The sequence below is a fragment of the Umbelopsis ramanniana genome (assembly GCF_025399195.1).
Source record: "Umbelopsis ramanniana AG unplaced genomic scaffold K450scaffold_2, whole genome shotgun sequence".
NCBI classification, from domain to species: Eukaryota; Fungi; Mucoromycota; class Umbelopsidomycetes; order Umbelopsidales; family Umbelopsidaceae; genus Umbelopsis; species Umbelopsis ramanniana.
In genome coordinates this window covers 545,917-566,245 of record NW_026252088.1, presented here as the reverse complement: position 1 = coordinate 566,245, position 20,329 = coordinate 545,917, and the positions used below count along the sequence as shown (strand labels likewise).

Genomic DNA, 20,329 nt, shown 5'->3' with positions numbered 1-20,329 from the left:
GATTTTTTGCGAAGAGAGCTGGAATTTTTTGCTGCCCCCAAAACAAAGACAGTCACAGTGGTTGGCAAGGTGGGTGGCTGAAGCCGCACATTTCAATATTTTGCTTGTTCCTATAACTTTTTGACCATGGCATATCGAGCCCCCCCAGCAGAACTTTCAAAGCATGTCTCCCGGCTACTGAAAGGAAAATTATTAAAGAAGCCACCAACGTGGTTTGCTGCTGTCAATGCTGTTCCTCCTGGTCCTTCCATTATTCGCTCACAAAATCCAGAAGTCAACATCACCGGCCAGTCTGCATCAGAACAGCAATTTATCCAGGCCAATCGACCGACCGTTCATACCAGTGTCCGACATAAGCAAAAGAATTTGAAAACAAAGGCACCAAAGCCACGCTCCATCGTTTATCCCGAAGACCGATTGAGACGCCAATTTTACAAGGACCATCCTTTTGAACTACAAAGACCAAAGCTTTTGGTCGAAACCACAGACGGCATTAACCGCACTGACTTTAGTCAGCTACTTCTACCAGGAATGAACCCAGCGCAAGTTGATGGTGAAGCGTAAGTTGGATTACCTACAGTGCAAAGCAAACACCTGTTCTTGAAACATACTCACAACCTTTCAAATTTTAGTGTTATTAAATACCAATTGCATCTGATGGTAACTGAAAATCTGACTGAACGACAGGCATATGCTAAGTCAACATCCGAGTTTTATGCTATACGAGCACAAGAAGAAGCTGAAAAGCGATTGGCACAATCAAAGATCACTAATGTCTTTGAAGCACTGGCTGCTAAGAAGCAAACTCAGAGAACTCTTCACCATGAGGAAAAAATCATTGCTGCCAACCGACAGAAAATGACTGAATAGACAAACCAAAACAGTGAATATATAGAACAGTTTGACAATCGTAATTTCTTCTCCATAAAAACATTATTGTAAACTTTCAAATTTGTCAATACGCCTACGTTTTGTCACCATACCCAAGGGGATAGGGTAAGATACATGAAAAATTATATAGCCGATGTAATCGGCATGATTATAAGTTGCAACAGGAAGTTACTCGCTACCAGCAGGTTCGTCAGGAGAGAGAGGAGTAGCATTCAATTTCGTCATCCTGGTCCTTCCATTGGTACTCAATCCCTTCTCTGGTTGATTAGGAGCAAGTCGTTGAACTCCCATCTCCTCTGCACGATCAATTGCAAGAGTGAGACGCTGTACGAGAAGTTGTTAGTGGGTTGTTCAGACGACAGCAGATGTTACAGCTACAACACTAACCAAAGTCAAACGGTACTCAAAGTCGTATTTGCCATACGAGATAGCTCTGTCCCAGAACGCTAGACTTTTTGATTTTTCGTCTAATCCCCAAGTAGTGACACCGGCTTCCCTGTAAAGGATAAAATTTCAGCGAAAGGCGTCTCAAATAGGCGACATTTTTACACCATAACGTACCAGCAGGCGAAGGGGACAATCCATTTCTCGTTTTTGTAGGCCATGTCATGGTCAATAATCCAATTCAGGTGGAGGATGCTGTCGCGATAATAATGCAAGGCATTGAGAATAGAAGCTTTAATGAGCAAGAGCGTGCCTCTTTGATCAAAGTAATTTGGCGGCGGGGTGCCAGGGGCAAGCTCTCTCATACGAATTTCATATTCTTGCTTCTCTCGATCCGCAATGCATTCCAGAGCCTTGTCTACATGCTTCAAGCAGTCATACAAGGTTTTCGTTTCCATCATACAGAACAAATTGTTGATGCAGAGGATTTCCAGTGCCTATAAAGTGATGTCAATAAGAGCACACTTGAAACAATGGTAGAGTTCACACTTACGGTCATGGTGAGGTCCATATCTTGGTATCCGCTTTCTTGGAAGGTTTCGACTTTTCGAATGGCATAGGCGTCAAGACCTGACATTTTGCTTCTGGCCTTAGCAGGCACCAAGCTTGGAACTTCAGCAAACGCCAAAATAGCATCCGTTCGTTCACCCAAAATTTCCAAGCAAGCGCCATACGCAAATTTGCAAAAAGCTTCAGACCAGTACTTCTCCTTTTGCAGTTCGCTAAAAGCAGTGGCAGCCTTTGTCCAGTCAGCAGACATTAAATAGTTGTAACATAACTCGTACTGACTCAACAATCTCACTTCCACCTCCGCCAGCTATGAAGGACGTAAGCATCAGCTAAAAGCATTCTCAGTGGCTTTTACTACACATCCTTTCAACTCACCTCTCCTTGTGCGATATCTTTTGCAAATTCGAATGACTGAGTAGCTAACGTTATGTTCTTGGTCAATCTTGAAGTATAGCCGGCAAAGAATAGGAAAAACGACGAGTTTGGATACGCTTGCTGTGACTCCAAGAGGATCTAAAGTGTTTTTTGATTCAATGTCATGCTCTGTACAATGACTTGTTTGGCATAGCTTAAAAAAATTACCTCAATGGCTGGCTGTATATTGTCGGCTGCAAGGACTTGAGGCGCAAATGTTGTCAATATAGAATAGTACGCCAGGAGCCTGTAATGTCATTTGAGTATCCTTGCCGTATCAGTTTGCATTAATATTTTTGATCAACCTACATTGATGCTGCCAAGGGAGCACGAACTCTCTTATGAGCTGCACACTCTCTCAGCATCGAGAGTCCGAGTGGTCGATCGGGAGTCCATCCAAAAGCCGCGACAACTTTGAGAACTTTCGGTGGCAGCATAGGCAGCAGAAGATGAATAGATCCAATGCTGCATTAAAAATAGAGTTGAATTTAGATCAATAGTTTGCATCAGAATGGTATGAAAAAAACAATGAAATTCCTACCCAAACTGAATACCAGATATCGTGTCTTCATCCAATAGCTTGTGAGCTTCTGACCCCATTTTTTTGTACTCAATCCAGGCTAAATTATAGCTCTTGTAGGCTGAAAACGCAAAAGGGTGTGAGAAGACTATTAAATTTTGTTTGGCATGAGACACCCAAAAAAAAAAAAACTTACATCGTTTGAGATTGAGAGCCCCTTTCATGTAGCTGACGATGCTTTCTTGGAGTAATTGTAAAATAGCAGTTTGCAGACAGCTTTCTGCGACTATCACATGTGCTCGCATGGTGCCATTGGATAAAAAGTCAGACTGAGATCGGGCTTCTTCTTGCATGTCTTGTTGAGTGGTTGGAGGTTGGCCATTGGGTAGGCCGGTACTAGTCATGTTGCGATAATAGGTAGAAAATACTTGAGAAAATGGCTTCTTTGTCGCGCTAATTTGTGCGTTGGCGATGGCGTATGCGTTGGCCAAAGTTTCCAGTGCCACATTTATATCATGTTCGCTTGCGCTCTAGTATAACCAAATCCGTTATTTAAGCTCGGTACCTGTTTCCCCCCAAATAACCGTTCCTTACCATTGCTGCAATCAAAAAGGCCATGCTGCCTAATCCAAGCGCATAGAGAGGATCAGTATCTGCTTTCTCCTCGAATAACTTTTTAGCCTGTGTGAAGCGGTTGTTGAAAAGATGATGTATTCCTCGTAACACCGGTTCGTCGGCAGCTTCCTGTTCCCGAGGCCCCAGCGTATTTGCTGCGATATTCTTGGCATTGATTTTGCTTGTCTTGATCGGGTTGGCGCTGAACGAGCTGGTCCTTTGAATAGGTGCTCCTGAGTTTGCTGATGACACTCGTGGGGCGCTTATCGCTACACTTTCCGCCAGTCTTTGCTCCAAAGAAGCCTCTTGACTTCGTTCTTGTTCACCTTGCTCCTGAGAGTGCGGTTGACTCTGATCTTCAGCACTGTCATTTGGAACTTGTAACATTGCTGGAGTACTCAACTGCGATTGTACGTGATTGGAGGGAATTGTGTCCGAAAGCTGCACTTCTCCTAGCTGATCCTCGATAGCTGACTCTGGGCTCGACACTTTGTCAGAGTGCACAGACGTCTCCGAAACTTTTGGACTCCCATAGCCTTCAGAGCCGCTATCAGGATTCGATTCTCCAGAATGTGGCATCTCGGCTGTCGACTTGGGCGATTGCTCAGAGGGTACATTGGTTTCTTGTTGCAAATTGTCCTCTTCAAGCATATTGGGAAGTTAACGTTAGAACAGTAAGAATGGCCTAGCTGAGTTTGATAAACTGAGCTCGGACAATTAGGGTTCGGTGAATGGGACACTGGTTGGTTGGAGAGCAAAAAGAAGTGTGCCCACACGTCAGACCAGTGTAAGAAGATGTCACATGGAACACCAATGTTGTAACATGTTTGTTGTTTTTTTTTTTTGTAGTTTTTATTAAGAAAGAAATGAGAGGTTGGTTGGGATTTTTTTTTGGGAGATTTCAATAGTTTAAGAAAGCGGTCTGTCGCTCGGCAACGTGTTTTTCCCCGTAATTGAATGGAGATTTTAGCGTTCCCTTCGAGATCCTCGATCGAATCTATCTCTTGAACGATCTCTTCCTCTTCCACCGTACCGATCTCTATCTTCCCTGTCACGGTAACCACGAGGACTTCTGCTGCGAGATCTGCTACCCCTTCCTCGTCTATCGTTGAATCCTTGATTTGATCGTGGAGGATTGCCGTTATAACGGCTATAGCCATGCGAGCTACTGCCACCTCGATCTTTGTATCGATCAGAGCCACCAGCAGATGAACCGTTTCGGCCGGATTGGCGAGCGTTGTGATCAGGTGCGCCAGATCGTGTACTTCCAAGTCCACCACCCAGTCGACGAGGTTTCCAGCCTTTCACAGTTCTTCCACGTTCAACGTCGACAAGTACTCGACGACCATCTAATTTTAATCCATCCGCATCCTTATAAGCCGCTGCATGGACGAAAAGTTAACATTCCATGTAAGACAATTGTAGTATGCGTGCTAAGCAGCCAAAAAAAAAAAAAAGTATTACCTCGCATGTCTTTCTCCCTCTCAAATTCAATGAAGGCATAGCCTTTTGATTTGCCGTCTATATCTCGGACAAGGCGAATCTAGAAGAACAAATTGTTGTAAGCGAGAATGTAGGTTGAAGAGGCAAGTTGATATAAAAAGTGTGAGTACATTTTTGATAGGTCCATATGTATCAAATTCGCGCATCAAGTCATCTTCAGTCAAGTTATAGCTTAAGCGTGAAACGAAAAGGACACAGAACGGGTCTCCTATGATTTTTTCGTCCGATTCTGGGTTCCCTGTAGAACAAATGATGGTTAGGCGATGGTCCAATGTACTGAAACGAGACAGGACACGAAAAAATCACTGACAGGTTGCCAAACCCTTCTCGACTGCTTCTGCCGCAGCTTTCTTCTTGGCTTCCATCTAATTGTTTATGAACATGTTAGTGAAGAAATGAAAATAGTGTAACACATTTCAGCATCCAACTTGAATCTTCACCTTCTCCTTTTTTCTTTCTGCTATGCTCTTCCATGGTACATAGTCTGAATCGTAGCTCTTGAGCATATCGGTATATTGCGCAATGCCACTGATCTGTAGACCTTTCCTTTTGCTGGGATCTTTGTCTAATGGTGGTATATATGGAAGAGGTGGACGTGGCGCGAATAGCTTTAACAGATTGGGAGGTAGCTTGTCCGTCATGTTGGATGGCTAAGCTTTTTGTGAATGTAAGCTTGAGATCTTGCTGTTCAAACTTCAAAACAGGGAAAATTCACGATGAATCCCATACTTCACGTGACCTGACTTTTTTTTGTTGCAGTTGTTGCTGACAACCTTTATCAACCTTGTTGCGACATTCTAAATCTTTTGCAGAGTGCAGCAGTTCATGAAGTCTGTACAGTATGGAGTAACACCACCGGTGTCAGAGGCGCTCCCGACGCAAAGAGAGTTAGAACTCAATGAAGCTCTAACCGACGTATTAGCGCGAGAAGGAATGATTGAATCAGAGAAGAAAGCACAACTCAGGTATTGTGTCCACATCCCTGGCGTATCGCTAAATTCGGACCAATGCTAATAACTGACTTGATGAAAATAGAAAAACAGTGTTATTCGAACTTGATATGATTATAAACGAATTTGTTTATGCTGTCACAGCCAAACTTACGAATTCTGAACAACTGGCAAGAAATACAGCTGCTAAACTTTTCACCTATGGTAGCTATCGATTAGGTGCGCACACGGACGAAAGCGATATAGATACTTTGTGTGTTTGCCCGCAACACATTACGCAAAAAATCTTTTTTCATTCGTTGCCGCCAATCCTACAGAAACATGAAGGAGTACAGGAACTCACGGTAACTGAAACTATAGATGTTGAGTAAGCAAGCAATGTGATTTTTTCTAACGATTTTATCATTGAACGCTAGACTGTGACTTCAGCATTTGTACCTGTAATCAAAATGATTTTCCATGGAATTCATGTATGGACTTTTTTTGTTTTTTCTACCAGGTGGTGTGTGATAACATTCATCTGACTTGTCTGTAATTTAGATTGATCTCATATACGCAAGACTCTGGCAGCCTACTGTTCCAGCTAATCTGGATTTATCAGATGAACGTACAATGCAGCAAATTGACGAATCCTGTGTACGTACGGCCAACGGACCAAGAACAGCCACCGAAATCCTGTCACTTGTTCCCAATGTTGAAACATTTTGCATGGCATTGAAGTGCATTAAACTTTGGGCGAAACGAAGGGCTATATATTCCAACGCAATCGGTTATTTCGGAGGAGTAGCCTGGGCTATACTTGTTGCGAGAGTTTGCCAGCTATATCCAAATGGTTGTCCGGCCACAATTATATCGCGCTTCTTTAGAATATTCTTTACGTGGTCATGGCCAAGTCCAGTGGTCCTAAAATATCTTGTAAAAGGAAGGGATGCATGGGATTCCAAGGTAATTGGTTACTGAAGTTTGATTGAGAGTATCTGATCCATGTGCTTACCACGACAATTCACAGTCGAATAAGCATCACATCATGCCGATCCTGACTCCCGCATACCCAGCCATGTGTTCAACGCATAATGTTTCTTACAGCACCAAAAAAATACTGCTAGCCGAACTCAACCGAGCTTCTAAAATTGTTGATACTATTATTCTTGGAACTGGAAGCTGGCAAGATCTTTTTATGGAACACGACTTTTTCAAGCTCTACAAATATTACATTCGAGTCAGTTTTTGCTCAAGCGAACAGAATGCTCACATGGCATGGCAAGTGTATACAAAAGCATACCATCCTCTAGTGTTGTATCCTGTAATTTACCAAATTGCTCTAAAGGTGTGGTAGAATGGAATCCCGATTACGCAAGCTGATCACCTCTCTGGAAGTCATGCCTCAGATTTTGATTGCACATCCATTGTGTAATAGGATCGATGAAACTTATGATGATCTTTCAAACGATGAAATTCAGGATGTTGCATTTAATGATACCACTCCTAACGAGTTTTCCAGATATCCTAGCAACAATGGCCATGATCTAGATCATGAAAAATCCCTCTCACACGACAAATTCTACGTCACCAAGTACTACATAGGACTATTACCAGCACACGGTAATGTTTAAACCTTTAATAAGCTTTTTCTGTTGAAATGACTGGAGCGGTGATAGCCTAATGTAATGAGGAATTGAATTTAAAGGCACCAAAATAATTGACGTAGACCGACAAATGAAAGCATTTATTCGAACGGAAGGCTACACTTTCAAGAGTTTTGATCAGCGTAAAATGGGATTTACGGCGAAATTAATGAGAAGGTTTGATACTCGCAATTGAACGCTTATTATAATATAATCCTCTCTTCAAGTTGAAATGGACTGACTTGGCTTATTCAGATCCAATTTACCCGGTGCGGTGTTAGAATATAGCAAGGAAGCGACAACAGGCTTGAAACGAACGAGATCCCAGGTGGGGAAATATTGACTTTCTCAATGAAAGGTGTTTGAGCAGCAGATGATAATGAAGTTCTTATAGGCGGACTTGGAGGAACTCCAGAGCGAATCAAGCAGCAGCGGATGAAAGTAAATAAATAAAACGGTGAGGATACCCACACACTATAGAAAGTAATATAGTAGTAATGTACAGTCAAAATAAACTTGCAAAGAGCATCTCTGGTCAGTCAGTCTGAGATATCTTTCCTGCATTGAATTGAATACCTCGGTTTGAAAATATTTTAACTCAGCCCTGGCAAAAATACGGTTACATCGTGGGAATTGGCATGAGGGGTGCCACTCTCTGTTCCTCTTGTTGCTGTCATGAGCTGGAAACACTCTACGAGCTTGGCTGCTGTCAAGCGCTCCATTAGAGTAGGCTGTCTTTCTATTGTTACTTAACTTTCCTCCCTATTGTTACTCACTATCACCCTCAGGCATACTCAGTGAAGGTTCCGCCGAAAGTCCCATTGCATGCTGAATGGGCTGCAATGGCACAGAAGGAGCTGAAAGGCAAAGACCCCGAGGAAAAATTGACTTGGCACACCCCAGAGGTACGAAAGTTGTCGGCTATGTATCCTGCAACAGGATCTTCTACCCTTGGCCCAGTATTAACGCGCTTCCCTACCATCAGGGCTTGGACGTCAAACCCGTCTATACTAAAAGTGATACTGCAGACATTGAAGAAGAGATTCCGGGTAAATTTCCATATACCAGAGGCCCTTATGCATCCATGTACACATCCCGTCCATGGACTATCCGACAGGTAAGGTGTAGCTTCGGTATAGCAACCATCACGCAATCGCGTCGTAACTTTATGTTCTATTGAAAGTATGCCGGATTCAGTACGGTAGAGGAATCCAATCGGTTCTATCGCAAAAACTTGGCTGCAGGACAGCAAGGTCTATCGGTTGCTTTTGATCTTGCAACTCATAGAGGGTATGTGTGTTCTTTGTCGTATGCAAGGTCAAAGGACCAGCTAATCATCAGTACGTGCTCATTTTCACAGATATGATTCAGATCATCCTCGCGTTGTTGGTGATGTTGGTATGGCGGGTGTGGCCATTGATTCTGTTGAGGATATGAAGGTAAGCGGGTATTATCTAAATTTGTATCGTCTGACTCAACCGAAATTGACCTTGTTTGTCCAACCACCGCTTTTCTACCCCAGATTTTATTTGATGGCATTCCGCTGAACAAAATGTCAGTGTCTATGACTATGAACGGCGCAGTACTTCCTATCCTAGCTATGTACATTGTAGCAGGCTTAGAGCAAGGTGCAGAGTTGAAAGAGTTATCGGGTACCATTCAGAATGATATTCTAAAGGAATTTATGGTCCGCAACACTTTCATCTATCCACCCCTTCCATCCATGCGCTTGATCGGTGATATCTTTTCGTTCACCGCACAGGTACGTTGCGAACTTTACATCAGATATACGGAAGGACTACCTCTAAGCAATGAGAATTCTGTCCACCACAGAACATGCCAAAGTACAACTCTATCTCGATTTCTGGTTATCACATGCAAGAAGCTGGTGCTGACAATGTTTTGGAAATGGCTTTCACCATCGCTGATGGATTGGAGTACATCAGAACAGGTAACACTGATGAATCAGATATGAAGTTGCTGTCTTGGCCATGTCATATTCACTTAAAGTACGGTATAGGTATGAAGGCTGGCATGACAGTGGATCAATTTGCCCCAAGACTTTCGTTCTTCTGGGCCATCGGTATGAACTTTTACATGGTAAGGTTTATTATATTTTGCGGAGAATGCCACTCCACACCGAGGCGTTTCTGACATTCATTTGCCGAAATCTAAAGGAAATTGCCAAAATGCGCGCTGCTCGACGTCTCTGGGCTCATATGGTGAAGGAAAAATTCGACCCCAAATCTCAAAAATCTCTTCTTCTTCGAACACATTGTCAGACTAGTGGTTGGTCACTTACAGAACAGGTTAGTATTATTTCGAGCGGTCTATATGTGATGACCAAGCCCTGTCTTACCTTACTATCCATAGGATCCTTACAATAATGTCATCCGTACCACCATTGAAGCAATGGCTGCAACCCTCGGTGGAACGCAGTCGTTGCACACCAACTCGTTCGATGAAGCTATTGGTCTACCTACTGAGTTCAGTGCACGCATTGCCAGAAATACCCAATTGATTTTGCAAGAGGAGGCTATGATTCCCAAGGTGGCTGATCCTTGGGGTGGATCTTATATGATGGAAAGCATGACAAATCAGATGTATGACGCTGCGCGTGCCATTGTTGAGGAGGTTGAAGCCATGGGTGGTATGGCCAAGGCTGTCGACAGTGGTATGCCTAAGCTGAGAATCGAAGAAAGTGCTGCTAAGCGACAGGCCAGAATCGACTCCAACCAAGGTATGCCTCTATGACTATTGATATATACCATTTTCTATGTGTGTGTTCTGACGTTGTATGTTCATCTCTGCAGAGGTTATCGTTGGTGTTAACAAGTACCGTTTGGAAAAGGAGGATGCCATTGACGTTTTAGCTATTGACAATACCGCTGTCAGAACATCTCAGGTACGGCCAGCCTTTGAAAACTACTACTACATATGCTGTTATCTGACTACTAACAATGCTTGTGGGGCTACTATAGATTAATCGTATCAACAAGATCCGTGAAACGCGTGACGCACAAAAAGTAAAGGAATGCCTTGAAGCTTTAGAGCAAAGCGCAAAGACAAATGAAGGCAACTTGCTTGCTCTTTCTATCGAGGTCAGTAAACGTGTTTTTAGTAGTTGTTGTCTGTTTCTTTCTTCCAGTCAATGTTATTCTGACATATTGATAAATTTGAAAAATAGGCTGCCAAGCAACGATGCACAGTTGGAGAAATTTCAGATGCTTTGGAAAAGGTCTGGGGTCGCCACATGCCTGCTACACGAGTTGTATCCGGTGCATACAGAAGCGAGTATGGTGACCATGACGACGTTAACCAAACCCTCAAGCTAGTGGATCTGTTCACTAAGAATCAAGGTCGTCGTCCTCGTATGCTCGTGGCCAAAATGGGACAGGATGGCCATGATCGTGGCGCTAAGGTCATCGCTTCTGGATTTGCCGATCTAGGTTTTGATGTTGATGTTGGTCCTCTCTTCCAGGTAAGCAAACATCTCACCAAATGATATGGGGGGGGGTTATGTTCGGCTATGCTAACATACAATAAAGACCCCTGCAGAAGTAGCTCGTCAGGCTATTGATGCTGATGTTCACGTCGTTGGTATCTCTTCACAAGCTGCTGGTCACAAGACTCTTGTACCTGCACTGGTCGAAGAATTGAAGAAGCTTGGAGCCACCGATAAGTTGATTGTCTGCGGTGGTGTTATTCCTCAGCAGGATTATGCCTTTTTGCGCAATGCTGGAGTCAGCGCCATTTTCGGCCCCGGTAAGGCTTTCCTTCCATCTGAATTGATTGTCCTACTGTTATGCTAATATGTATTCTCCGAAAATATAGGAACAAGAATCCCTGTAGCTGCACAAGAAGTCGTACAAAAAATTGAACAAGCACTTGACAATGACAAATAGATAGAGACAGAAGGCAAATTTATAACCTCGTAATTCCTGAATAAACTGCGTTTTATTATATCGGTTGCTTTGTCTCAGTGTTGATGCTATGTGTATTACTTGGAGGCAATGCTTCTTGCAAGTTCCACCAAAGATCTTGTCGGGCGACCTGGGTTCTAGTTGTTAATAAAGGGCAGGCAAACGTCTCGATGCAGGTACGGTCAGACAACTTACCACTCATTCCTTTGACATGGTATCCATTACTATGCTTGGAATCCATTACTAATCGAGAAGGGTTAATGTTACCATATTGCTCGTATAACTTGATAAGTAAAACCATCTAACATACCACCAGCGATATCTATGTGGGCCCAGGCAATCTTCTCTTCATTTTCGGCTTGTTCAACAGCATCATCAAGCTCTGGGTTTCCGCTGACATTGGGAATAGCATTCTCGATGCCGCTCACAAATTGCTTAAGGAAAATAGCTGCTGAGCATGCGCCTCCGGACCTACCCAAGCCAAGATTGTTGAGATCTGCAACGCTTGAGCTGGTCATTTCCTCCAGGTAAGCGTCGTTCAAAGGCATTCTATGTGGCATTATGGATCAGTTATCAAGTCAATTTCACAAAACAAAAGTTTGGCCTTAAACAAGGTTACCTCCAGAATGGGTCTGACATAAATTGACCAGCAGCATCAAGCTGCTTCCAGAAGTTATCAGAGTTGGTGAATACACCAGCAAAAGCATTACCAAGGGCAACATCCATGGCACCAGTCAGTGTAGCGAGGTCGATGATGCTATGAGGTTTGTGTTGAGAGCTCAAATAGTACAATGCGTCCGCCTAACAGGATGTTAGTTCCAATATCGGTTTGAGAATCGAACATACAGACTTGTGCTCTAAACTTACCAGAATCAATCGGCCTTCAGCGTCAGTGTCGATGACCTCAATGGATTTACCGTTCATGGCCTTGATAACATCTCCTACAAAATTGTGAAAACGGTTGAGATACATTTCTCACATTTTTATATTATAGCGCCATTTAGCGTACCTGGCTTTGTTGCTCTTCCTGATGGCATGTTTTCGCACAAAGGAGTGACAGCAGTGACGTTGAGTGGTAGACCAAGTTTGCAAATACCATACAAAGCGCCGGCCACGGTTGCAGCTCCACCCATATCACCCTTCATTAGTGCCATGTTGTTTGAGGGTTTGATAGAAATACCTCCACTAAAAATATATGGTCAATATGGTACAAGAAAATGTGAAGGATGATGATAGCATGAAAGCTTACGAGTCAAAAGTGACACCCTTTCCGACAAGACCGAGTGGTGCATCTCCTTCTTTTCCGCCCTTATACTGAATCTCCAAAAAGCGAAGTGGTTCCTCACTGTTCATGAATCGAATTAGACATATGTTGACTTCACAACTCTTTCGCTGCTAGTCAAACATTTATACATACCTTCCCTTTGCCACACCAATAAGAGAATTCATGCCTTGTCTAGAAGCCCACTCTTCATCTCTGACAATAACTTCGACCTTTTCCAGGCCAGCAAGTAAGTATGCAATTTCTTCAGCAAAGATTTTGGGGGTCATCAAGTTTGCTGGTGTTTCCATGAGCGAGCGAGCCAAATTTTGAGATGCACCATATATCTGACCTGTTTCCCAGGTCAAGAAAGGATCAACATTCTCAATCGTTTCCAAAAACGGACCAATGTCTACGACAGGCTTTCTGCTTTTTGGGTTTTTCAATCGATCAAACGAATGAGTTGCCAAGGTAGCACCTTCAGCTGCACCATGCGCACTGGTGCTGATATCGATGCCAATGCTCTGAACGTCCTGATTGAGAAGGGCTTTCACACCAATTGCAGCCTAAACACTATAATTAATAAAAGCTAACCTCATAGGATAGTTACTGAGGAAAAGGTGGCAAACTTACCGCCGTTCTAGCAGCGTCTAAGCGTTTGCCTTCCAAGTTGTCACCTTGATTGAGCTGTTTACGATCGCCGAGATTGACAATTGCAACCTGCTTGACACCACCAACATTGTAAAGAACTCGAACATCGCCGGCCTTCTTGAAGTTAGAAACGCTCAGCTGTTCTAGAATAGTGCTTCGCGTAGACTGGGAAATAAGTTGGCTCTCTGCTAAGGACAATCGTCCGCTATCCGAAGAAGCATTCAGCACAATGGCATCGTAGCCCTGAGCATTGGTGAACAAGCGCACTTGTCCAATATTGCGAGGGCGTCGCCATGCGTAGCGCGTTGCTGTCCTTAGAGCAAGCATTGTGGAATAGGAAAGCAAAGCGAGCAGGGTCTGGAGGGTCAGTGACTCGTTTTCGTGACTTTCGGAGGAGTCGTTGGTTTAAAAAACCGCGCTCAGTTATTGAAGGATCATAAACTCTTTGTATGCGCTACGGGAGTGTTGGTGCTATATCGTTCAACAGTGATAAAAAGCCATGCTGGAGAAGTTAATCTTTCGTGTATACGCCAGGTATACTCACGTCAACGATATTAAAAAAGAAATAGAAGGAACGCTAAAAACATATTAGAAACGGGAGTATCAAATAACTCAAGGCGCAATATAAGAGTTCATCAAAACGTAATGGATAAAATAAAGTCAACCCATTCGAAGCCGTCTCGACCGCTGTATCGATATGGGAGTGTCATTCATCAAGGATAATTCACAAATCCCACACAGAAGTCCTCTATAGAAGGCATATTGTTCGCTTTATTGCTTTAAGTGACATATGAGTTTATTCAGTGACTCTGCGGCATCGCAAGTGCTAACCAGAATACATTTAAGGATCCGATGAGTAGATAGTTTTACACTTGGTTTCTTTGCCGCCAATCTTTTTGCAGCAAGACGAAAATGCGTTGAGTTTAGCATCGGTGTGAGGCAAGGCGCAAGAATTCAAGCCATCAAAAACGCCTTTAAGCTCAGAGCAACAACCGTAGTCAAAATCCGGCTGGAAACATCCACAAAGGTAATGAGGGTTGGAGACTGTTGCAGCATAAGCAGAAGCAGCAAAAGTAGCCAGAACAGTGATGGTGAGAGCCTTAACCATTTTGTAACTGCAATTTCATAGTAACAATGTGAGAACAGTGAGAAGTGATGTAACTTTGTATTGTATAGCTTACCTTGGTGTGTGTTGGAGATATTGGAACTCCTGTTTCCTGACTCTGTCTTTTATAGACACGCAGCAATGAGACTTTGAAACACACTCCCGTACCAAACATGCTAATTGTGGGGCTCAACCTGGGAAATCATTCCCTCTGTACTTACCCTGCAGGTTAGTTTGAAAGCAAATTTGCGGTTGCCAGAGTGACAATTTGGCGACATGATGAATATCGAATTGTGTGTCGATAGTGCATGAGCTTGAGTGCATTATTATGAAGGGATATGTTCATTTTCAATCAACGAGTGCCTTTGGATAAGTTCGCCTACGCTTCGTGGAGGACCCCTTCCCATCTAAAAATATTTCAAAATTGGGACTAACAATTCTTGTCAGCATTGCAGGAATTAAATTTAGCAAGGTTTCTATTCTACGATGCAACGGCAACAACAATATTACCATGTATGTATAAAATAGTGTGTCTCAAGGTGTCTGCAACTGACTTGGGAGTACACAGCCGCCTAACTTCGTGACAATTTGCATAATGTACTGCCCTGAGAATAGACCAAGGACATCTGCCGTTTTGGGCGTATTTTGCCCGTAAGCGACTTCTTTGGCCATGCTTTTCAAAGTATCACCAGAATTATAAGATTCAAATGATGTGTACGCAACACATCCATGTGGATCATTTGATTGAATAACGGTTATCAACTTTAGTGAGAGTAACCTCTATAAAACCTTCGCTATCCAGTAACTACAGATGATAGCTTTACAGGCATGGCCACACTTGGCGAGTCATAACGTCTTGTCTATGAGCACTCATCATGTGTTTGGCGCAGCAGTAGGATGAAAAGAATGCGATGTAGCACAAAAAAATGATAGCAGTCTCTCACAATCAGAAAGTTATTATTATTAAAGCTATTTTAAGCAACCCAAGAGTATACCGAGGTTTGGTATAGCTGACGTACTGTCTTGTCCCAAGGAGCTGAATGCTCCCGGACGTATATCGTTTTATTTTTTACAAGTGGTGTTCTTGCTGCTTATGGAGGAGATGCTTCTACTATCGAAAGTTGTAACTAAGCTACAAATCGGTGAAGATGTCTCGGTATAATTCTCTTTGCTTTGAAGTCGACATTGTACCATCAAATTTGATAGCATTCTATGTTATAGCTGTATTATTTTGATAGGCCGATCTGCACACTCTTGCTACAGATATCTGGCGTTACCTACTGTGTCGCGCATTTCATCTCATATTGCAAACGGTGATCGTCATGGAGCGACAACGCCTACATGAATGAATGTAGTCAATACTTGTTTGTAGGGAATATTCGCGGTGAAATTGCATTTTGTTGACGAACGTTCATCATCGAACTGATGAATAGACCCTTTGATGTACTATCAAAAATAAAAATTTCTTTATATTTTAAGAAGGGAACAGTAAGGATTGGAAGAGTGTAGCCAGTAGACTTCTTGGAACTTACTTTTCTAGATGAATTGAGTGATTAATGAGGTTACAAACCGATAAGCCTGTCCTTATGCGTTCTACCATACCTCAGTTTTGAAAAGACTGAGAACAGCTGAAAAATTTAAAAAACCCATCTTTATCCCCTGTGGCTCCGCAAATTATAAGTAAAAAGTTAAGTCTAGTAACTTGATTTGGTTGACTGACATGCTCCGAGCCATTACAGCCAGTAACTTGCGATCCACACGGATCCCGGTGCGACCAACTGGAAAGTATATAACCAAGGTATGCCACTTGTTCTAGTGTAAAACACAGTGGGCGAATTGATTAAACAAGTTGCCACTACAGAGATTGCAGACAACCAATGCCGACGGCAAGAAATCACGGACTGGCCAGGTAGTAACTGGTATCTTTTTGGCTGGTTCTGTCGTAGCGGTATCGTACTGCGGGGCAGTCTACTACTCTTTAGGCGATCAAACCTTTCGACAAACATTCGTTCAACATGTACCTGGCGCGCAATCAGCGGTTCAGTTTGCCGAGCACTTGACGCAACAAGCCGATACTTCTAGCGGTTCTTCAGTATCACTGAAGCAACAAGCAGAAGAGTATAAAGAGATAATGACAGAGAAGGTCAAAAGTCTTACTTCAGACAGCTATGAGTATCTTCATGACGCCTACGCCAAATTGACTGGTCAAACAGAGCCTCCTAAATTATCCTCACAAATGCCTACCTTGCCGACTGGAGAGGATAAAGAAAACATAGAACAGACTATTCCCAGACGGAAAAAGCGAACGGAGTCACTCAATGGCAAAGAGAAGCTTCCAGCAATTTCTAAGGCGGACAACCTGACCAACGCCGAATCAGCTCAGCTGGGTACATCCAATTTGGAGGAGCAGCCTGTGGACATTGTACGCATAGTACCGGACGTAGCCATGGAACCCATCATTCTCTCCGATATCACACTAAACCACCATGATATTGAAAGAATACAGCGCGTTTTTGGAGATATTACACAGCTACTGAATGAGTCAAAACTTTCAGACGATGGCCGAGGAGCAATGGGGGATGCGGAGGAACAGCTCTTAGAGATAAACGAAAAGCTTAACCGGATATACGAACAGCACCAAGATGTATTGGATGGAGCTCGGCGCACATCCGAGAGACTCGAAGCTTTAGGTCATATTTTTAACATGGTCCAGGACGGCTATAACGAAAAGATCTACGTGGCTCAAAAGTACACAGAAGGGCAAGTTGGAGAGAAGGAAAGAGAGTTGTCTGATATATTCTACGAAGAGAGAGCAGCTATGGTTGCAGAATTTAATGCCAAGCTGACCAAGCAAATAGATGAAGAGCGACAAAAGTTCATGATAGAGAAATCAGCTCAAATGGCGGATCAAAAAGAGACATTGGACAAATCATATACTCGCCAAGTTCAGAACAAAGTGGAAGTCGAAGGAGGTGGCCGTTTAGGAGGATTGGACAACCTGGTAGCTCGTCTGGCTGTTCTCGAAAAGCACGCCTATGAAACTGCATTGTTGATCGACAATGCCAGCTATTCACACCGATTGACTGTGGCTATCTCAGCTCTCGATAAAGCCACTGACAAAGGATGTATGCGATCCTTTTCACATGAACTTTCGGCATTGCGAAAGTTAGCAAGTACGGCCACTGGCGCAGACAAGGAGCTGATGGAGACTGTTCTAGATAGCGTTCCTCACGAGCTTGAGTTTGAAGGCGTACAGTCTATTTCAGAACTGCGGGCAAGATTTAATTATCTTGCTGACGAGGTGCGACAGTCATCGCTGATTTCGGAAAATGGAGGCATATTCTCCCATATGATATCGATCACTCTCAGCAAGCTTATGTTCAGAAAGCATGGACTTGTTTCTGGAGAAGATATCGAAGCCCGCTTAGCTCGTGCAGAGTATCATTTGAGAGAAAATGATTTGGACAGCGCAGCAAGAGAATTAAATCAGCTAACCGGCTGGCCCAAGAAGTTGGCAAGTGGATGGGTCGCTGATGCCAGAAAGCGACTGGAAGTGAAGCAAGTCATCAAGGTATGTATTGCTCAGGAAAGTCAATATAGTGATCAATTGTAACTAAACGGACTGGTAACTTCTTGCAGATTGTTGAGGCCGAAGTTGCCATCTCAAACCTTGCAAATCTTAGTACATAATTGGCATTTATAGAATTACATTTTTTATTTCTTCGTTTTTGTTAAAATGCTTTAAGCAAAGCTTAATTGACTTCTATCCTGCTGCGAGTGATTCCGGATGGACCCGATGCCAATATGTAACTGTCATCACCAACTGATATCTGGGTGATACCATACGATTTTAGCTGTAATAGAAGGGACCAGTTTATTAAGAAGCATTTCCAACGAGAGCGGAAGGGATACTGTGTTGTTTACTTACGGGTATCTTGGTGAATCCAGATGATAAAAATCGATTCTTCGGCTGTGCTTCAATTGTTTGTCGCAGCTTGAAGGTGTTGACATCCCAAATCTAAACAAACAACCATTATTATCTAGGTCAAAATATACGCCTAACAATCGCTAGTTATTTACCTTCATGTCGCCTTCTATAGACCCGGTTATCAATAAACCATCTTCCGAATCCAATGTCATGGACCTAATCCTTGACTGATGGCCTTGGAACGTGTGCATGATTGTTCGCTGACGTACATCAGTCACGACTAGAGGAAGCAATAAGAATTAAGTTATAGCTTCTCTGAAGCAAGCGACGATGAAGAGATGATCAGTTACTTACCAATTTCTCCACTTTTTCCTCCTGAAAACAACAGTTGAGAAGGTGAACAATACGATACAGCGTAAGCACCAAGCTCATGTGCAGGTATAGCTAGCAGAAGGCCAGGTTAATACGATTGAAATTGATATAAAGATGTAATTGCTCTGGTACATGATGCTTACAGCATATCAAAGATTGTTGTGGAGGTAACAATGTGTCCCACAGGCAGACATGCTGCTTACTGGATACACATAGCGATACATTAGCTTTCCATATACGCCATGCGTTGAAATCAGGTGTAGCAGCACTTACTTTCTGGCAAGGGCCGATGAAGTGCCTACAGATGCTATTAAACTACTAGAGTCCAAGAATGTAAAATCTCTGGTTGCTTTTGAGTGACAGTTCCAGGTCTGAACAGCAGATTATATGGTTATTATAAAGCAGCCCATGCAATACCGAATCATAAAAGTATACCAACCCAGTACGGTTTGCTAGCTTGCGAGCTTGTGTCAAATCGCCAAAGACAAAGATTTCCTTTCATATCTCCAGCTCCAAACTTTTGACCAAATCTATCAAAGTGCACTCTAGAATTCGGCGGTCGTTAGATGGGTAGGTATCGATGGGTTTCTCTCTGTTTCATATTTACCTGGACGTTTTAGCATGGCAGCCATAGTAGTTTGCAACAGCTCGGTCATGGCCATACTGCCATATGACAGCACTTGGCTTTCCATCCGCGGGGTCACAACCAACCACGTCTAAAGCAAGAGAACCTAATTTAGACGACATTTCATTTCAAAACGAGTGATCGTGTACTTACAGAAAGGAAATTGGGGGTGACTTTCTGCGGATGTTGCAGCTGTTTTTCGACGTAGCGACACCTAAGCAATAGTAGAGTTAGAAAGAATAGCATTTTTGGCGTCTGCATAACAGGTTACTTACAGAGCGTTCATATGCGTCCAGCTCATGGCTATTATCTCCTCCAAAAGGCGATGGGAATCGATAACCAACTGGATCAGCATTGTCCTTGACTATGATATATGTCCAAAATTAGCCTCAATGGCTATATATACAGCCCACAGAAAATATCGCTTACCATTCAGTTTCAATGTTCGCTTAAATGTCTCTTGCAAGTTGTCAAAACTGGACGATCTGATCATCTTCTCACCGGTTGTATCGTCCTGGAAAAATTTGGCCACGGGTGTTGCCGCTCTACTATGTTGAGCATGCTGATCTTTTTTCTTGCCTTGCTTGCGATTATCTACACTGTCAGTCAGAGAATGTCTGTCCGCTCCCATCTCGTCGTCTGTATCTAGATCAGTATGCTCTAGTTGTAGCTGTGTGGAGGCGGATGATGAAGAACCGGTTCTGCTCATCTTTTGAGATAGAAATGCGTCATTACTCTTTCCAGTATCTACTGATGGATGTATGACAATACAACACATACCTTTCCGGGCTGAGGACCAGCCTGAAGAGCTTTATCCAAATCTATTTCCTTGACTTCCGTTCCAGTGCATACCGCAAGAATGTTGTCTCCAACCTTAGGGTGATCATGTAAATATCTCATATCAGATTTTCAGGGCAAAATTCGGATAAATTACCTTATTCTTGCAAAAGCCTCCAACTGTTGACGTAGACTTATAGATAGCCTCACAGTCG

General features: G+C 43.1%; 9 protein-coding genes across 9 annotated transcripts; 4 read left to right on the top strand and 5 right to left on the bottom strand.

Moving 5' to 3' along the window:
- The first annotated feature begins 2 nt into the window (after positions 1 to 2).
- On the top strand, positions 3 to 965 carry K450DRAFT_219368 (uncharacterized protein). Its single transcript, XM_051585355.1, has 2 exons — positions 3 to 560; positions 633 to 965. The coding sequence occupies exons 1-2, from the start codon at positions 127 to 129 to the stop codon at positions 868 to 870; spliced, it is 672 nt and encodes a 223-aa protein (XP_051449341.1). The 5' UTR covers positions 3 to 126; the 3' UTR covers positions 871 to 965.
- On the bottom strand, positions 898 to 4,136 carry K450DRAFT_219365 (uncharacterized protein). The gene is made up of 10 exons (XM_051585354.1): positions 3,374 to 4,136; positions 2,976 to 3,309; positions 2,801 to 2,900; positions 2,569 to 2,724; positions 2,428 to 2,506; positions 2,221 to 2,358; positions 1,829 to 2,152; positions 1,453 to 1,772; positions 1,279 to 1,382; positions 898 to 1,215 (listed from the first exon to the last, which is right to left on the bottom strand). The coding sequence occupies exons 1-9, from the start codon at positions 4,043 to 4,045 to the stop codon at positions 1,295 to 1,297; spliced, it is 2,211 nt and encodes a 736-aa protein (XP_051449340.1). The 5' UTR covers positions 4,046 to 4,136; the 3' UTR covers positions 898 to 1,215; positions 1,279 to 1,294.
- Positions 4,137 to 4,209: 73 nt separating this feature from the next.
- Positions 4,210 to 5,610, bottom strand: K450DRAFT_219360 (uncharacterized protein). The gene is made up of 5 exons (XM_051585353.1): positions 5,338 to 5,610; positions 5,208 to 5,262; positions 5,008 to 5,135; positions 4,859 to 4,937; positions 4,210 to 4,776 (listed from the first exon to the last, which is right to left on the bottom strand). The coding sequence occupies exons 1-5, from the start codon at positions 5,536 to 5,538 to the stop codon at positions 4,361 to 4,363; spliced, it is 879 nt and encodes a 292-aa protein (XP_051449339.1). The 5' UTR covers positions 5,539 to 5,610; the 3' UTR covers positions 4,210 to 4,360.
- An 82-nt stretch (positions 5,611 to 5,692) lies between these two features.
- On the top strand, positions 5,693 to 8,047 carry K450DRAFT_219354 (uncharacterized protein). The gene is made up of 8 exons (XM_051585352.1): positions 5,693 to 5,862; positions 5,933 to 6,191; positions 6,264 to 6,317; positions 6,388 to 6,792; positions 6,857 to 7,107; positions 7,175 to 7,449; positions 7,535 to 7,649; positions 7,728 to 8,047. The coding sequence occupies exons 1-8, from the start codon at positions 5,723 to 5,725 to the stop codon at positions 7,813 to 7,815; spliced, it is 1,587 nt and encodes a 528-aa protein (XP_051449338.1). The 5' UTR covers positions 5,693 to 5,722; the 3' UTR covers positions 7,816 to 8,047.
- Positions 8,048 to 8,113: 66 nt separating this feature from the next.
- Positions 8,114 to 11,536, top strand: K450DRAFT_219350 (uncharacterized protein). Its single transcript, XM_051585351.1, has 15 exons — positions 8,114 to 8,198; positions 8,261 to 8,377; positions 8,458 to 8,589; positions 8,656 to 8,762; positions 8,833 to 8,911; positions 8,995 to 9,234; positions 9,306 to 9,423; positions 9,493 to 9,572; positions 9,650 to 9,781; positions 9,846 to 10,212; positions 10,286 to 10,377; positions 10,454 to 10,573; positions 10,660 to 10,953; positions 11,021 to 11,237; positions 11,307 to 11,536. The coding sequence occupies exons 1-15, from the start codon at positions 8,148 to 8,150 to the stop codon at positions 11,375 to 11,377; spliced, it is 2,217 nt and encodes a 738-aa protein (XP_051449337.1). The 5' UTR covers positions 8,114 to 8,147; the 3' UTR covers positions 11,378 to 11,536.
- On the bottom strand, positions 11,473 to 13,634 carry K450DRAFT_195410 (uncharacterized protein; the record flags this gene model as incomplete). Its single annotated transcript, XM_051584500.1, has 9 exons — positions 11,473 to 11,525; positions 11,591 to 11,638; positions 11,706 to 11,944; positions 12,015 to 12,196; positions 12,263 to 12,336; positions 12,405 to 12,580; positions 12,645 to 12,740; positions 12,813 to 13,222; positions 13,290 to 13,634. The coding sequence occupies 9 exons, from the start codon at positions 13,632 to 13,634 to the stop codon at positions 11,473 to 11,475; spliced, it is 1,623 nt and encodes a 540-aa protein (XP_051449336.1).
- A 416-nt stretch (positions 13,635 to 14,050) lies between these two features.
- On the bottom strand, positions 14,051 to 14,495 carry K450DRAFT_219338 (uncharacterized protein). Its single transcript, XM_051585350.1, has one exon. The coding sequence runs from the start codon at positions 14,413 to 14,415 to the stop codon at positions 14,149 to 14,151; it is 267 nt and encodes an 88-aa protein (XP_051449335.1). The 5' UTR covers positions 14,416 to 14,495; the 3' UTR covers positions 14,051 to 14,148.
- A 1,487-nt stretch (positions 14,496 to 15,982) lies between these two features.
- On the top strand, positions 15,983 to 18,196 carry K450DRAFT_219332 (uncharacterized protein). The gene is made up of 3 exons (XM_051585349.1): positions 15,983 to 16,210; positions 16,274 to 17,983; positions 18,052 to 18,196. Exons 1-3 carry the CDS (start codon positions 16,133 to 16,135, stop codon positions 18,100 to 18,102), a joined length of 1,839 nt encoding a protein of 612 aa, XP_051449334.1. The 5' UTR covers positions 15,983 to 16,132; the 3' UTR covers positions 18,103 to 18,196.
- Positions 18,044 to 20,307, bottom strand: K450DRAFT_219329 (uncharacterized protein). Its single transcript, XM_051585348.1, has 13 exons — positions 20,272 to 20,307; positions 20,163 to 20,210; positions 19,767 to 19,942; positions 19,613 to 19,701; positions 19,491 to 19,551; positions 19,320 to 19,428; positions 19,152 to 19,257; positions 18,986 to 19,083; positions 18,856 to 18,914; positions 18,695 to 18,784; positions 18,493 to 18,620; positions 18,341 to 18,430; positions 18,044 to 18,266 (listed from the first exon to the last, which is right to left on the bottom strand). Exons 3-13 carry the CDS (start codon positions 19,828 to 19,830, stop codon positions 18,165 to 18,167), a joined length of 996 nt encoding a protein of 331 aa, XP_051449333.1. The 5' UTR covers positions 19,831 to 19,942; positions 20,163 to 20,210; positions 20,272 to 20,307; the 3' UTR covers positions 18,044 to 18,164.
- Positions 20,308 to 20,329: the final 22 nt, after the last annotated feature.

What these genes read in the sequence shown, in the direction of transcription:
- K450DRAFT_219360 (XM_051585353.1), bottom strand. Translation starts at nt 5,538, where the DNA reads ATGACGGACAAGCTACCTCCCAATCTGTTAAAGCTATTCGCGCCACGT. An exon ending in CATATGGACCTATCAAAAAT is followed by an intron (nt 4,938 to 5,007) that starts GTACTCACACTT and finishes TTGTTCTTCTAG; the next exon opens with ATTCGCCTTGTCCGAGATAT. An exon ending in GAGGGAGAAAGACATGCGAG is followed by an intron (nt 4,777 to 4,858) that starts GTAATACTTTTT and finishes TCGTCCATGCAG; the next exon opens with CGGCTTATAAGGATGCGGAT.
- K450DRAFT_219338 (XM_051585350.1), bottom strand. Translation starts at nt 14,415, where the DNA reads ATGGTTAAGGCTCTCACCATCACTGTTCTGGCTACTTTTGCTGCTTCT.
- K450DRAFT_219329 (XM_051585348.1), bottom strand. Translation starts at nt 19,830, where the DNA reads ATGATCAGATCGTCCAGTTTTGACAACTTGCAAGAGACATTTAAGCGA. An exon ending in TCACCCCCAATTTCCTTTCT is followed by an intron (nt 19,429 to 19,490) that starts GTAAGTACACGA and finishes CTCTTGCTTTAG; the next exon opens with ACGTGGTTGGTTGTGACCCC. An exon ending in AGGAAAAAGTGGAGAAATTG is followed by an intron (nt 18,621 to 18,694) that starts GTAAGTAACTGA and finishes TGCTTCCTCTAG; the next exon opens with TCGTGACTGATGTACGTCAG.
- K450DRAFT_219365 (XM_051585354.1), bottom strand. Translation starts at nt 4,045, where the DNA reads ATGCTTGAAGAGGACAATTTGCAACAAGAAACCAATGTACCCTCTGAG. An exon ending in ATATCTGGTATTCAGTTTGG is followed by an intron (nt 2,725 to 2,800) that starts GTAGGAATTTCA and finishes TTTTTAATGCAG; the next exon opens with CATTGGATCTATTCATCTTC. An exon ending in ATATGGACCTCACCATGACC is followed by an intron (nt 1,773 to 1,828) that starts GTAAGTGTGAAC and finishes ATCACTTTATAG; the next exon opens with GCACTGGAAATCCTCTGCAT.
- K450DRAFT_219354 (XM_051585352.1), top strand. Translation starts at nt 5,723, where the DNA reads ATGAAGTCTGTACAGTATGGAGTAACACCACCGGTGTCAGAGGCGCTC. An exon ending in GAGAAGAAAGCACAACTCAG is followed by an intron (nt 5,863 to 5,932) that starts GTATTGTGTCCA and finishes TGATGAAAATAG; the next exon opens with AAAAACAGTGTTATTCGAAC. An exon ending in AAGGAGTACAGGAACTCACG is followed by an intron (nt 6,192 to 6,263) that starts GTAACTGAAACT and finishes ATTGAACGCTAG; the next exon opens with ACTGTGACTTCAGCATTTGT.
- K450DRAFT_219332 (XM_051585349.1), top strand. Translation starts at nt 16,133, where the DNA reads ATGCTCCGAGCCATTACAGCCAGTAACTTGCGATCCACACGGATCCCG. An exon ending in CTGGAAAGTATATAACCAAG is followed by an intron (nt 16,211 to 16,273) that starts GTATGCCACTTG and finishes TTGCCACTACAG; the next exon opens with AGATTGCAGACAACCAATGC. An exon ending in AAGTGAAGCAAGTCATCAAG is followed by an intron (nt 17,984 to 18,051) that starts GTATGTATTGCT and finishes AACTTCTTGCAG; the next exon opens with ATTGTTGAGGCCGAAGTTGC.
- K450DRAFT_219350 (XM_051585351.1), top strand. Translation starts at nt 8,148, where the DNA reads ATGAGCTGGAAACACTCTACGAGCTTGGCTGCTGTCAAGCGCTCCATT. An exon ending in CTGTCAAGCGCTCCATTAGA is followed by an intron (nt 8,199 to 8,260) that starts GTAGGCTGTCTT and finishes TATCACCCTCAG; the next exon opens with GCATACTCAGTGAAGGTTCC. An exon ending in CAGCGCCATTTTCGGCCCCG is followed by an intron (nt 11,238 to 11,306) that starts GTAAGGCTTTCC and finishes CCGAAAATATAG; the next exon opens with GAACAAGAATCCCTGTAGCT.
- K450DRAFT_219368 (XM_051585355.1), top strand. Translation starts at nt 127, where the DNA reads ATGGCATATCGAGCCCCCCCAGCAGAACTTTCAAAGCATGTCTCCCGG. An exon ending in GCGCAAGTTGATGGTGAAGC is followed by an intron (nt 561 to 632) that starts GTAAGTTGGATT and finishes TTCAAATTTTAG; the next exon opens with TGTTATTAAATACCAATTGC.